The sequence below is a fragment of the Barbus barbus genome (assembly GCF_936440315.1).
Source record: "Barbus barbus genome assembly, chromosome: 7".
NCBI classification, from domain to species: Eukaryota; Metazoa; Chordata; class Actinopteri; order Cypriniformes; family Cyprinidae; genus Barbus; species Barbus barbus.
Genome location: NC_136735.1, coordinates 20,480,029 through 20,494,162, shown reverse-complemented (window position 1 = coordinate 20,494,162; position 14,134 = coordinate 20,480,029). Strand labels below are relative to the sequence as shown.

General features: G+C 34.8%; 2 protein-coding genes across 3 annotated transcripts in view; both read left to right on the top strand.

The window, feature by feature from the left end:
- Window positions 1-2,821, top strand: part of LOC306872835 (protein O-glucosyltransferase 1-like) — a 6,219-nt gene extending 3,398 nt beyond the window's left edge. The window contains exons 10-11 of the mRNA XM_079421704.1: window positions 482-538; window positions 1,619-2,821. Of these exons, the coding sequence (XP_079277830.1) occupies window positions 482-538; window positions 1,619-1,775 (214 nt within the window). The 3' untranslated portion in view covers window positions 1,776-2,821. The remainder of the gene's footprint in view (window positions 1-481; window positions 539-1,618) is intronic.
- A 96-nt stretch (window positions 2,822-2,917) lies between these two features.
- On the top strand, window positions 2,918-12,390 carry LOC306872842 (complex I assembly factor TIMMDC1, mitochondrial-like). Of its 2 annotated transcripts, none has more exons than XM_079421713.1 (8): window positions 2,918-2,992; window positions 4,536-4,754; window positions 4,987-5,152; window positions 5,392-5,480; window positions 7,831-7,898; window positions 8,047-8,125; window positions 10,198-10,308; window positions 10,406-12,390. In XM_079421713.1, the coding sequence occupies exons 1-8, from the start codon at window positions 2,961-2,963 to the stop codon at window positions 10,551-10,553; spliced, it is 912 nt and encodes a 303-aa protein (XP_079277839.1). In that variant the 5' UTR covers window positions 2,918-2,960; the 3' UTR covers window positions 10,554-12,390. The 2 variants fall into 2 exon arrangements, with proteins under 2 accessions (XP_079277839.1, XP_079277840.1); XM_079421714.1 differs by having other exon boundaries at window positions 2,936-2,992; window positions 4,556-4,754; window positions 10,406-11,754.
- Window positions 12,391-14,134: the final 1,744 nt, after the last annotated feature.

Genomic DNA, 14,134 nt, shown 5'->3' with positions numbered 1-14,134 from the left:
TGGATGTGAAGTTTGTTGTTTTTGCGGAATGAACCTATAAATACTTCACTAAATTGGAACATTTGTCTTTGTTTTACATGCACATGTAAGGTATTAGCTCCATTCACACTTTTGCGAAGCTTTATCAATGGGCCTAGTAACAATGACAAAGGATTCAAATCGAAGTTTGTGCTCAAAATCATTTGCATTTCACAAAAGTATGTCACATTTGTATTTCTATATCAAATATGACCAATCAAAGTGCCAATTTCAGTCTTGCATATATATGACAAAAAGGGGAAAGGAAATGTTAACAATTAGACGATACATTGTAAATGTAATCTGTGTAACACATTCAGCTGAAATGTTCTCAGTTTACTCACCTTCATATTGTTCTAGACCTGTTAAAGTAATTATGAAACAAGTGAAATGTGTTCATAGAAATGTTAATGAGAACAGCAGCAGAGAACTGCATCTAAACTGTTTTTCTTTCTGTTGTTAGAGAGCTGCTTCAGTTTGTGAAAGAAAATGATGCTGTAGCAGAAGAAATTGCTCTGAGGTAACAAATTGTTCATTCTTTTATCCATTTATCTTTTATTCTATTTCGTCATGTATATACAGCTTATCCGAGATTCATAAAAAAAAAATACTCTTCTGTTATGGTTCACTCACACTCATGTTGTTCCAAACCTGTATGATTTTTTCTCTGGAATATAAAAAAAAGACATAAAAATATGTGAAATGTTTTAGTGTTTTTCTTGTTCATATAATGGAAGTCAAAGTCACTATTATTTGTATAGCGCTTTTAACAATGCAAATTGTTTCAAAGCAGCTTTACATCAGCTTGATATAAAGCTGGGTTGCTTTATATCAGCTTTACAGTATTTAGTCGGGGAAATATTGTCGAAATAGTCATTCTCCTCTGGCCAGACAAAAAAAACTTTTTGGTTACCAGTATTGTTCAGACTAGCTTCTTTTACTTTACTTTTACTTTTAGTTATTTAGCAGACGCTTTTATCCAAAGCGACTTACAAATAAGAAAAAGTAACTAAAACTAAAAGTTAACACTCTGTAAATACTCTATACACGCCCATTTAAGAAAATACGGAAATTAAATCAAATTGACAAATGCATACAACAACAATATTTCAATAGTAAACATATAAAGGAAAAAAATAAAATAAAAATAAAAAGCTATACTTAAATCGTTTGCCGGTGTCCCAGCCCGGTGGAGTCGCACGGTAGAGTCGATGGTCTTTACACTCTTCGGTCTTCACACTAAGAGGGCTTCACACGAGGGCTGCCGCGGTATAATAACCTTTTTTATACCTATCTAACAAATCACTGCTAGAATTCAGCTGAACCCACTTTCCTATTAATCACTAAAAATGGCCAAGCAAGTGCACACACTGACAAGATACGCGATACAGTATGAGACCAAACGCGATTTCAGCAACTCTCAACATAGTTCAAAAGACAACATTGCCTTTTGTTTTCTGCAATAGAAAAAAAGGTGCTTATAGCTATGGAACAACATAGGTATGAGTAAATGATCATAGAATTTTCATTTTTGGCTAAACTATCCCTTTAAGACATTGTCTGTGCTAATACTAATATTTATGGTTCTGTACTTCTTTAGGGGCCAGAACTTTATTCTGAATCATCTCCGTATGGAGGATGTGTCTTGTTACTGGGAGAGGCTCCTCACTGACTTCAGCAAGCTGCTCAAATACAAACCCAAGAGAGAATCTAATTACAATCAGATCATCCACGGAGCCAGCAGATCTGAGCTCTGACCTGAAGAAATCATAATGTGGGAGACCATCTTCCTTTTTGTTTTTGTTCATCCTCCTTTATTTTTGCTCTTCGTTCTGTTGCTCTTTAAACTGATCTTAAGCTGAAAAGAGTGTTTAAAGGCAGCTCTGTGTGGTAAATCCAGTGAATCCTGCCAAATGTCTTTAAGACGGTCTATATCGCTTCAAAGGTTGAGACTCAAGGAATGTTTTAAAATCAGTTAAGTTAAAATATAGTGATCTACCTTATTAAAAAAAGACCTGTCCAGACCCTCATCCTCTCGATGTCAGAAATATTACACAGCTAAAATATGCTTGGTGTCTTCATAGCATTCATCAGTCTCAACACAAATTCTTAAGGTCATAAGAAGTCAGTTTGAAGTGTGGTGTTAAATCTGATGCAGGTGTAGCACAATGCAAAAATAATGTATTGTGAAACAAAACAACATAACAGACAACGACCTGCCAAAAATGTTTCCTTAAAACTGTATGGTTTCATTGTTTTTTTTCTCCTGTTGGAAGTTATGTAGATATTTTTCCATTGCAGATTTATGGGGTTATTTCAGTTGAATAGTTAGGACTAGTTCTTTAAAGCCAGTTCAAAGATATCCTGTCATCTAAGACCACATTCAATACATTTGCTACATTAAATAATGTCAGTAGATTACTTTGATCAAGTGCAGAATGACTTTTTGTAGTAAACAATCATATCTGGATCCGAATGATGATTAGTGATTTTGGATGAACTCGTACCATTTTTAACATGTCTTCTATGTCACTATCAATGGAACAATACCAGCAAAACCTCCAGTGTTGGTAGTAAAGTATCGATGACGTTCATTTTGATTCCACACTTAAGTGCCACTAGAGGATCATTTGAATGTAAGAATAGCTGAATTTATACTGAGATGTTGAATATGTTCTAGTATTCCAGAGATTGTCACGCTGTCTGAAGATTGAACATTTTCTCAGTCATTTTTGTGACCTCAAATTAGTCAGTTGTTTCAATAAAGGTAATCATGAACAATAAAAGCTCTTTTTTAAACACTAAATTTTTTTTTTTCTTTATTCCTTATTTAAAAATACATTTCAAATCGCTTGTTTGAGCAAAACTGGCCAAGTCGGGTCCTCCACCACTAGATGGCGCATCTGGACCACTGTGTAAGGAAGTGACATGTTGACATTGTAATGGTCTCTGAAAGAGCTGTGAATGAAAGAAGGTGAGACTTGACGGATTTTATGAGAATTTGTCCATATTGATTTATACTACAGTTTGCTCCTGTATATGTATTGTCATTCACAGTGAGAAAATCTATTTTATTTAGCATTTTACAAATGATCCTAAATTGTTAAGCGATGTCACTTGCCGTTACTTACTGTAAATCATACGCAGTACTTCATGCTTCTCTGCACTGTTTGGAATATATTGAATTCGACTTTGTGTTTGACTACTTTTCCGCCAAAGCAGCATTCATATTACCTTTGGTTTAAATATGATTTGATATCATTGTGGGGTGTCATCGCGTGTAAAACTGGGTTTTTATCTCGTGGTTCTTCTGACAAAAAAGAGAGAATTGTGAGATAAAAGCCCTGGTGAAAAAAAATACGTATGCCATAGTTTATTTAAAATACATTTATTTTATGCTTAAAATCCATTAATATATTTCCTGACATATCACTTAAGACTTACTGATGTCAAATTATATTTAAACATTATTTGAACTTTTCTCTATTGCACAATGCACATATTTTAATGTCTTAACGCACCTTCCATCATTTGCTTAAAATGTGTTTTAATCTAACTGTTAATAAGGTCTAAAGCTTCCGGAGAGCTACCGCAGATTTCAGTTCCAACCCTGCTCCAACACAGCTGTCTGAAATTAACAAGTAGCCTTGATTCTTGAAGACTTTTTTGATTAGCTGGTTCAGGTGTGTTTGATTGGGGCTGGAGCTGAAATCTGTTGGACGGTAGCTCTCCAGGAGCAGGTTTGGAGACCCCTGGTCTAAAGTGTACCTGAAGTATACTTGCAATTGTTCCACTTCAGTAGAATCAAATATTCTGAAATATATCTTTAGTTGGACCTCATCAGCACTACTTCTTCACAATTACAGTGTGTTTAGCTTAACAGTAGTTGTTTCAATTTAGCAGACTTTAATTTTACTAGTTTAGTATACCAAAAGTATAATTGCAGGGTATTTTATTAAGCATGTAAATGTATTTGTAGTTTACTCAGTACAAAATAAATGTATTTCAAATACATTTCAGTATGTTTTTCACCAGGGAGATTACAATTCCCTACAATAAATTATATATATATATTTTTTTATTTTAAAAAGTAGAGTTACGAGATATAAACTGAATTCTGAGGGAAACGGGCAGAATTATTAGTTATAAATTAATTTTAAGATGTAAACTTGTAATTGCAAGGATAAGATTATAAATTCTTTGTTTATTTAACTTTTTTCTCAGAATTACGAGAAATAAAGTCTGAGTTGTGATATAAAAAGTGGCAATTATTATTATTTTTTTATTTTTTTTATCATAGTTTTTTTTTCATAGTTTTTTTTAATGGAAACAAGCTTCTATAATTTATTCCTCTGTGATGCAGAAACTCTTTTTGACAGCTGTGTTGCTTCAGGTGTTAAATGCAGCCTGTCTGTATGATTCTGTCTTCTAACCATAGGGCATGTGTGTGTCAGTGTGGATGAACATACATAAACACGCTCTTATACCTCTGGCCTTGTGTTTCTGTGATTAAACAGCTTGTTGATGCATACTGCAGGCCGGCAGAATTCATCACCCACATGTGGGGGGACAGATGCACATGGACTTGAGGGCTCACATCTGAGTCTTCCGGGGTTCAGTCTTCCTAGTGTCCATGCATCGGATAGTACCTCCACACAGACCTTACCACAGCACCTAGATAAACCAGAGTTCCCTGACACAGGATGGGATCGTCTCAAATATCTTTTCTACAGAGGGTAAGCATCAGTGATGTGTCCGCAATGCATAACACACTTTTGTGTTGATCTGCCATTGTAATAGGACTTTAAATGTTCTTCGCCTTGTTTGATACACGTGATATGAGATTTTATTCACAATTAACTAAACACAGCCAGATGATATGCCATATTTGTAACACACAGTATCAGAGATACATTTGTGGGCATGGTGCATTTGCCTCTCTTTGACTCTGTTCTGTTTTCCACACAGCGAGGGTCAGATGTACTCAGAGGAGTTAAGGAATATAGTAAAGAGTGGCATTGCTGCAGCTGTGGTTGGGATGGTCTATGGAGGCCTACCAGGAGCAAGACATGCCCGTGAGAGATTCATCCAGCTCAGCCAGGCTGAAATTTACCAAAACAGAGTGGATGCAGTGGTAAGACAAAAAGAACAGAGGCTGAAAATGTATCTGTTTTGTAACAACAGATTTTCATTCACACTGATGTTTGCTCTTATTGTCCATTAATGCCTCAGTATACTTGAGAACTGTAAAATGTTTCTTGATGCATGAATTGCTTTGTTTTTATATTTTGTACAGCTGAGAAAAGCACATCATTTTATAGGGCTGAAATATGCATACAGTGATGTTTTGTGTATATGTTTGTGTCTGTCCAGCGTTCAGCCCATAATGCAGCTATTCGTGGGTTTGTGCGCTTTGGCTGGAGGTGGAGCTGGAGGATAGCAGCTTTTGTGACCATGTTTAAGTAAGTTTAGATATGTTTAGGTTTAATTTGTATAACATGTAATTACAGTACATGATTGAATGAACTTGTCTGACATAGATATAGGCCTAGTTCACCTAAAAATTAACATGCTGTAAATGTACTCACCCTCAGCCAATTCAAGATGTAGATGAGATTTGTTTCTTCATCAGAACAGATTTGGAGATATTTAGCATTATATCATAAGCTTTGCCAATGCATCCTCTGCAATGAATGGATGGCGTCAGAATGAGTGTCCAAACAACTGATCAAAAACACTACAATAATCCACATAACTCCAGTCCATCAATTAACGTCTTGTGTGTAAAGTAGTGCTGTCAAACGATTAATCGCATCCAAAATAAAGGTTTTTGTTTACATAATGAATCTGTGTGTACTGTGTATCTTATGTATATATAAATACACACACATGCATGTATATATTTAAGAAAAATATGTAATGTTTATATATTAAATATATTTATATATGATATAAATTATATGAATAGAAATATATACACATAAATACATGAACATTTTTCAAAATATATGCTGTATGTGTGTGTATTTATATATACATAATAAATAAACACAAGACACACATATATTATGTAAACAAAAACTTTTATTTTGGATGCGATTAATCGTTTGACTGAATGAATGTTTGAATGAAACAAATCCATCATTAAGACTTTTAACTTCAATCCATCGCTTCTGGCTACAATACAACCCCATAATTCATAATACTTCCTCCAGTAGAAAAAGTCCATCCCCTGTTGTCCTCTCACATCAAAATCCACCCATATACAGTCAAATAAAAAATTCTTCAGTCACCAGATATCATTTTTGAATTTTTTTTTTACTAGTGAGTGCAGGACACTATAGTTCGTTTATGTTATTAAGGATAGCAAAATAAAGTAAACTGTGACGTATTATACCCCAGATTTCTTCATACAGTACATTGATACAGTAGAATTGATTAAAAAAAATTGGTACAAAAAATTTGATTTGATACTTTGACCTGATCATGTTTTGTCTATCAAAGTTATCTGACATTATCAAGATGAATTTGTTCTGACACAGTTTAACTCTTGAGTTCTTATCATATTTAATTACCATTTCCTAAACTATAGCAAATAAACTGTGATAATGTGAGAAATGTTGAAGGTGTCTGAATAAATTTTGGTTTGACTCCGTTTAGACCTGCTTTGATACAGTATATGATCCATAATATTGCTTTCTCCAGTGAAAAATCTATCTTGTCTGAATGAGGAGAGAAATATTTACAGATAAATAGTCAAAGACATATTTTTTACAAAGACATTATGTAAATATTTACAGTCAAGCCAAAACCGTTCTAAAGAAATAAGTTTTGATGTGAGAGGACAACAGGGGATGGACTTTTTCACTAGAGAAAAGGTTTTTATAGATTCTGATTCGGAAGTGACATCTTTATGGATTTGTTTCTTAAAAACATGCAGCTTTTCACTTCACAAGACATTATTTGAAGGACCGTGATGCAAGTTGTGTGACTTGTGGATTATTGTGGTGTTTTTAACAGCTGTTTGCTCTCTGATGGCACCAATTCACTGCAGAGGATCCATTAATGAGCAAGTGATTTAATGCTAAATTTCCTTTAAAGAAACAAACTCATCTATCTCATGGATGGCCTGAGAGTGTGGACATTCTCAGCAAATGTTCATTTTTGGGTGAAGTTTTCTTTTAATTTTACAATTAATGTATTATGGACCAGTTTCACAGACTGTGATGACGAATTTTAACAGTCATCAGCATCGCAAATCCTGCAAAGTTTTTAAATATTATTATTATTTTTTTTAAAATATATGTACATTTACAACACTTTATACTTTTGCATCAAATAAAAAAAAAAACAAAGGTTAACGCTGCTATGAGGGTGTTTTATAATATAGTTTTTATGGAAGTGGTGCAAGTGTTTTTTTTTTTTCTCTCCATTCTGACTGCCGCTATCAGTCTCTCTCTAGTTTTTTCCTCTTTTTGAAAATTGTGAAAACATTACTAATTTTGAAATGATTTTTGGGAAGGCTGAAAAGAGTGGTAGGACTGTTTGGGGAAACCTATTTGAAAACAGTCATTATTTTAAATTGTTCTGTATGCACTGCTGGTTAGTTCAAATTAAAAAAATACACCGTTCCAATGAGCAGTATTATTTCAGCAGCACATTTTAGTTTTAGAAGTATATACAGCATGTGTTTGAAAACAGTAGAATAGGTTTAGAATTACTGTACTAGGATTGTTGCTGCAGAAAAATGAATTGCCTGTCAGTTTGTGCAATTATGAAAAACGCTTTATGCTGTTTTTTTTTTTTTTACAGCACTGTAAGTACTGGATTGACAGTGTACAGAGACAAAAATGGTTTGAGCCATTTTGCTGTTGCAGGTGGTAAGTTCACAAACTCATCCTCTGGGTCTCTGGGTGATGGTACTTTAGTAGGCTTGTGTCTGTGCCTCAAGTGATTTTAAAAGCATTTTTGCTGAACATACTAAGATGACAGGATAGAATGACAGTATTCGCATGGGTTTGTGTTCAGCTCTCACAGGAGGAGTGTTCCGGCTGAATCTGGGACTTAGAGGGCTGCTGGCTGGTACGGCCATAGGAGCTGTACTGGGGTGAGTAGAACAGAGAGAGAGAGAGAGATTGCGTGTGTGTGTGTGTGTGCGTGCACGAGCGCACATCTCAGCGCTGTTGCTCTCCCTGGAGAAATGTGTCTGCCCTGGAGCAACACTGCACTCTTTGCCCCCTCACACTACCATCTCCCTCCCTCTCTGAGGGCGTTCTGTCAGTCAGCTGTGGCCTTCCCTGTAACCCTCTGTCTTACATCTGCATCCCCCAGCCAAAACAACTCCCTTCCCCCCTTTTGCTCCTCCAGTCCTCCTCTTTTCATTCTTCATTTCTCATTACCAGAGGTACCCATATGCTAAACAGAAGTCAAGTCAAGTCACCTTTATTTATATAGCGCTTTTAACAATGTAAATTGTGTCAAAGCAACTGCACAATATCAAAAAAGGAAAATAGTGTGTCAATAATGTAAAATGAAAAGATTAAAAAAAGATTTTCAGTTAAAGGCATTTCATTATTGAATTCAGTGATGTCATCATCCAGCTCAGTTCAGTTTAAATAGTGTCTTAGCAATCAGGTCGACGATATCGCTGGAAATGAAGTGTCCCCAACTAAGCTTTGATCTTAAGAACTATCAGCTGTGCTGTGCTCTTTTTTTTAACGTATTTTTTCAATGTTCTTGTTATAGTTCTTTTTGTTTTAGGTTCATTGCTACTTTCTCACTCTTTCCCCTCATTAGCGGAGATGCTTAAGTTAGAAGCAGCTGTTTAATACACACCTGGAGCACACAGTGTGCCGGCAGACAGACCTTAATGCCTCAGTCAGGTGCAACAAAGTGAAAAAAGGCTATACATAGTACATTATCCTCTACAAATTGTGAAGACTGTTACACGCTAACATGCTCACTATTATTGGACTTGGAAATGGTTCAGTGAAAGACCATGGAGCATTTCATCATTGTTATTGTTGTTAACGAAAACTAAAAAAAAAAAAAAAAATACAAACAAACTGAAGACATACTTTAAAAAACCATTTTAATGATTCCAAAACTACTACTTGCTGCACGTTAATTTTAATTTGGCTAGTTTTTGAAGTTTGTCAATTTATTAATGAACACAACACATACAATACTACCAAAACTACTACTGCTGCTACTAGTACTACTACTACTACTACTAATAATAATAATTAGCCATATTGAATTTGTATTTACAAGTTTATGTCTGCTTTAAGTGAAAGTACAGATACTGAGTGGAAAATTTTACGCAGTAAAAAGTACAAGTATCTGGCCAAAAACAGAAAATAAGTCAAAATGCCCATTTTTGGTCAGTATCCTTGTAAGCACATTCTTAATAATAAGTATTAAATCAGCATGAACAGTTGGAAGAAAATATGTGATCCATGCATTTGGTCTGTAAAGTGACAGCAGATTATTTTATCTGCTGCTGTCTTGAGTCATTAATGTTAAGGAACAAAAGAAAAAGAGAAAGTCACTGGTTAAATCTGCTCTACACTGAATAACCTACTTAGCTTTAATAAGGATTAATTATATATTAAGGATTAAGTATATTAAATGTATACTCTGTACCTTGAATACCTGAAAAACTTAAAGCACTGTGTGTACTTAACGTGAACATTTGTTCTGTTGTATATATTTACGGTAATGCTTGGAATTAGTTTATTTGTTCTTATTTTATTACTGACTGTTTACTTGTTTCTTAACCTGTTTCATGGTGGGGCCTGTACCATAACAAAGATAGGGTATTGTTCTTTTCACACATTTTGTAACACATTATGCATAATTTTACACTTCTGTCAACAAACATTTGGATTTGTATATTTTCCTCACTTGAGATATGCAAATGAAAAAAATTCTTAGCATATAGTTTTCAGAAAAATTGTTCTTTGTGTTTTATTGTTGATAATCCATTGCATATTAAAATATGTTGTAACTGAAACGAAGATTGACTATTATTCAGCACTCATAACAGAAGAGTTAAATGCTGTTGTTCTAAATATCAGCATGGCCGTGATTACCTGCACACCTTGTGTTTATATAAGCAGCACTCTCGCTCGCAATATTGCTTAATTGCTTTTTGACAAACATGTGATGTTATAACAGGCTGCCGGCTGGAGTTGTAATCATTGGTCTACAGAAGTTGGGGGGCGAGACCATGCATGACAAGAGACAGCGGGAAAGACGAGAGCTACATGAGCTGAAAGTCACTGAATGGTTAGTAAAACGAGGAAAATAAAATCTTTTCGTACTTGGACAGAATTGATAAACAAGTCACTTTGAGCTGAAAATTAAGCTATTGTCTCCATTACAGGAATGCTCGTCTCAAGCTTACAGATGATTTCATTGGGGAAATGAAGTGTGAGAAACATCAGGGCACTGATAAGGACCTTCAACGAATAGAGGAGCTCCTCAATCAACCTAGGGATGAGAAAGGTGCAAAGAGCTCTGACAGCCAGTAACATCAGAGACTGCAAATTTCATTGACCAAAACTCCCTGCTGAACATTATGACTATGATCTTTCTAAGATGTTCTACTAAATTCCTGGTACCTGCTCCCAGTATTTATGTCAGTCTCCTTCATTATCAATGTAAACCTTCAAATGCAAATGTTATTTGCTGCAATTATGTGCTGCATATCCCTATTTATTTTAAAACCTGCAGAAACTTGATGCAGTTGGGTAAAGTAGATACATTTACAAGTAACAAATGTTTTGTGTGTTGTAATTGATCGGTCTAACCAATATAAAATATCAGTGCCAAATAAACTCAGAAAAAAAGAAAAGTCTCTTTTTCAGAATACTATATTTTAAAATATTGATATTGGAAAGTTGCTTTGACAGTCTGTATTGTTAAAAGCGCTATTTGTGAAATCCAAATAAGTTTACAAAACAATATTTTCCATACTTGTTCTATAAACCATAAACTCTGGTTCTGACTGAAAAACAGAAGAAAGATAGCCGGGGTCCCTGCTCACCTGCATGAACATGCCATAGGAGGTACGAGGACTGCAAATGTAGTCAATAAACTGTAAAGTGCTACAGAGAGACCCGAAGAACAGTTATTTAACAGTTTTCGTTAAAACAGATATTTACGTGTTAAGAAATTTGCTGGAAATAAAAGCAGTTGAAAGTGAGAGAATGTTTCTTTTTTTGCTGAGTTTATATACAGCTAAAACTATGATAAACTGATTTTTAATTTCTCTGAGCTGTTAACAAATATTATTTAGGAATATTATATATAGCGTTACAACATTTTTAAAGAGAAATAACAGTATGCTATAATCAGGGATTATGGAGGTTTTATGAAGGTAAAATTAAGATTTAAGACCAAGTATAAAAAATATAAGGGATGAATTGAAAGGGAACTCAATATAACAGCATGGTCTCTAAATGTAATATACGGAGCAAGAAATTAGTTGTTTGAAAATACAACTTCCTACAAGACTTAATATCTTCATTTTGCCGGTCAAGTAAATGTATCTTGATTCAAGGACCTTTGGATATTTGTTTTGGAAAGCAAAATCACTGAGCAAGATTTTTTGCAATACATCATTCTGCTCTGATTTAAGATCCGTATAAGGCTTTAATTGGTGGAAGCACAAATTAAGACTCTTTAAGCCCTGCAAAATAAATAAATTAATAATAATAAAAACCTGTTTAACTCCTCACTATGGTTTGATGTTGTCGTGAAGAGGATAGTTATGTGACAAAATTACTCTTTGACAATACAGCATATTGAGCGGGGATGATGCCTTGAGCTTGTCAGCTGCTGGGTTAGATCTCTATAAACAAGATGTGATAACAGCTGAGTCTCTCTCAGATGGACAATAATGCCTAAAACAGTCTGGAATTAAAGACAGATTTAAAGAGCCAAGAGACAGTAATAGACAGCCTACTGTTCCTCATTTCCAGATAAGGTAGTTAACTTTTGGCATACAGCAGGCAAGAAAGAATTAACCCAGTATTAAAATAACTTTGAATAATATATACACATTTTAAAGACAGATTTATGTGAAATACATATGAAGTTTACAACCAAATTTGATACACCAGTAGGCTAAGTTTTTCATTACTGGCTAAAGCAAAGAACGTTTGATTTGATTAAACAATAGAGTGCAGTTACACATTCAAGTGGATATTAGAAGGATTTATGCAGCCATTTGATTGACTGGAAAAGTTGGATGCTTGCGAAATGTGCTACTCATGTTACCCATTGTTCCAGTCAAACTAAATCATTTCTGTGAGAACATGCCCAGCAGCACTACTTGTAATTGTAATAAAGTCACATTAACTGCACAGACAAGACTCCTCAGTGCTCCTGTAATTACTGTGGAAGACCAATAGCAACATCATGAGTACAAATTGTGAATTGCACCTTTTTGCACAAAAGACCTTGGCAGGAAGTAATGTCAAGTTTGTTTTATTCTCATTTGAGGGAATTAAATATTGTACCCAGTTCACAAATGTCAGAAACAAAAAGAGTAATGGAATCCCACTATGAGAAGGTACTTACATGGTCAGTGACAACACAGATGGAAGAGAATCCCTTGAAACCAACATCAGAATCAGCTGATGAACAAAAATTTGAAACCTGTTGTTGCTCTGCGTTCTGAAGGCAAACATCAAGCTGATAACAACAACCAACTCCCTGTGGCCTCTCAATAGTCCAGTCAAATTACCTTATGTTTTCACTTCAGAATGTGGCAACACAACTGGTCTTTAATTAGCCAAAGATAACCCAAGTCACATCCCTTCTAATCTAACTCCAGTGGCTCCCAGTTGTGACCAGAATTAAAATAAATAAAGTTTAGACACTATTAGGACTGCCCCTGGAACAGCACCTCCCTACCTTAGTTCACTACTTCAAGTGTATTCTTCTTCTTGTGTCACTGAATAAGCTGTCTTTATGTTTCTTCACGGTGAGGCAAAAAGTGACTTTCCAAAACCTTCACTGTCTCTGTTACACTCTGATAGAATGGTCTGCCAACCTCCAACCAACTACAGCTGAAGTCAAGTCACCTTTATATAAGCGCTTTATACAATACAGATTGTGTCAAAGCAGGTTCACAGTGTTAAACAAGACAATAGTGTCAATAATGCAAACAAAATTCAGTTCTGCTGTAGAGCAGCTCTAAAAATAGGAAAATAATAAACAGTTAGTTTTTCAGTTGAAGTCAGTTCATTGATTAAGTGATGTCATTGTCCAGATCAGTTCAGTTCTGGTCTGACCCCACATTAAGCTTTACTTGTAAATATGAAGATATAGGCCTAACAGTTCTATATAGCTTTGACTGAATTTTGAATTGTAATTTTAGTCTCCCCTAAAACGGGCTGATAAATGTGATTTATTCCTCAAACCAGGGGTGCATTTCCCAAAAGCATTAGTTGGCTAACTATTGTCACAAGTTCTGAACTTGCAACCATAGTTGCTTGTGGGAAACGCAGCCCAGTTAAGTATGAAGTCTGAATTCTCTGTTGAACAAAAGTGGGCGTTTCTAAATTTGTGGGTGTTTTCAAGCTGGTGGATGTTTCCAAATGATGCATTGAAAATGTGCCCCTTACCAACCTAGGGGTTACGCTTAACTGTTTTGGGTGAAAAACTAATGAGTGTGAAGTTGTTCATTAATATAGCAACAGCTAATTCCCACTGCGTTTTCTTTCAGAATCATTGTTTCAAATTATTATTAATAATAAATTAAGTTGCACCAATAATACTACAACATTATCTTATATTCAACATTCAAAAAAAAAAAAAAGATACCATAATTTAGAATCATGTGCATGGTAATGTATATGATAATGTATAAAACGTTGCGTTACTAACCACAAAACCATAATCCCCATCATAATATCACATTACATAATAATCTGTGCAGTTTTATTACAAACTTTATTACATTTCTCTATAATAAAAAGTTTAAACTCCAAAGTTTAGACTCCAGCATCTGATACCTTCGGGAAATGTAGGCTATGCTATATTGATGTTCATTAGCAGAGATGCAAACAGGTAAGGGGGAAACAGGTGAAAACATTGCGCATGC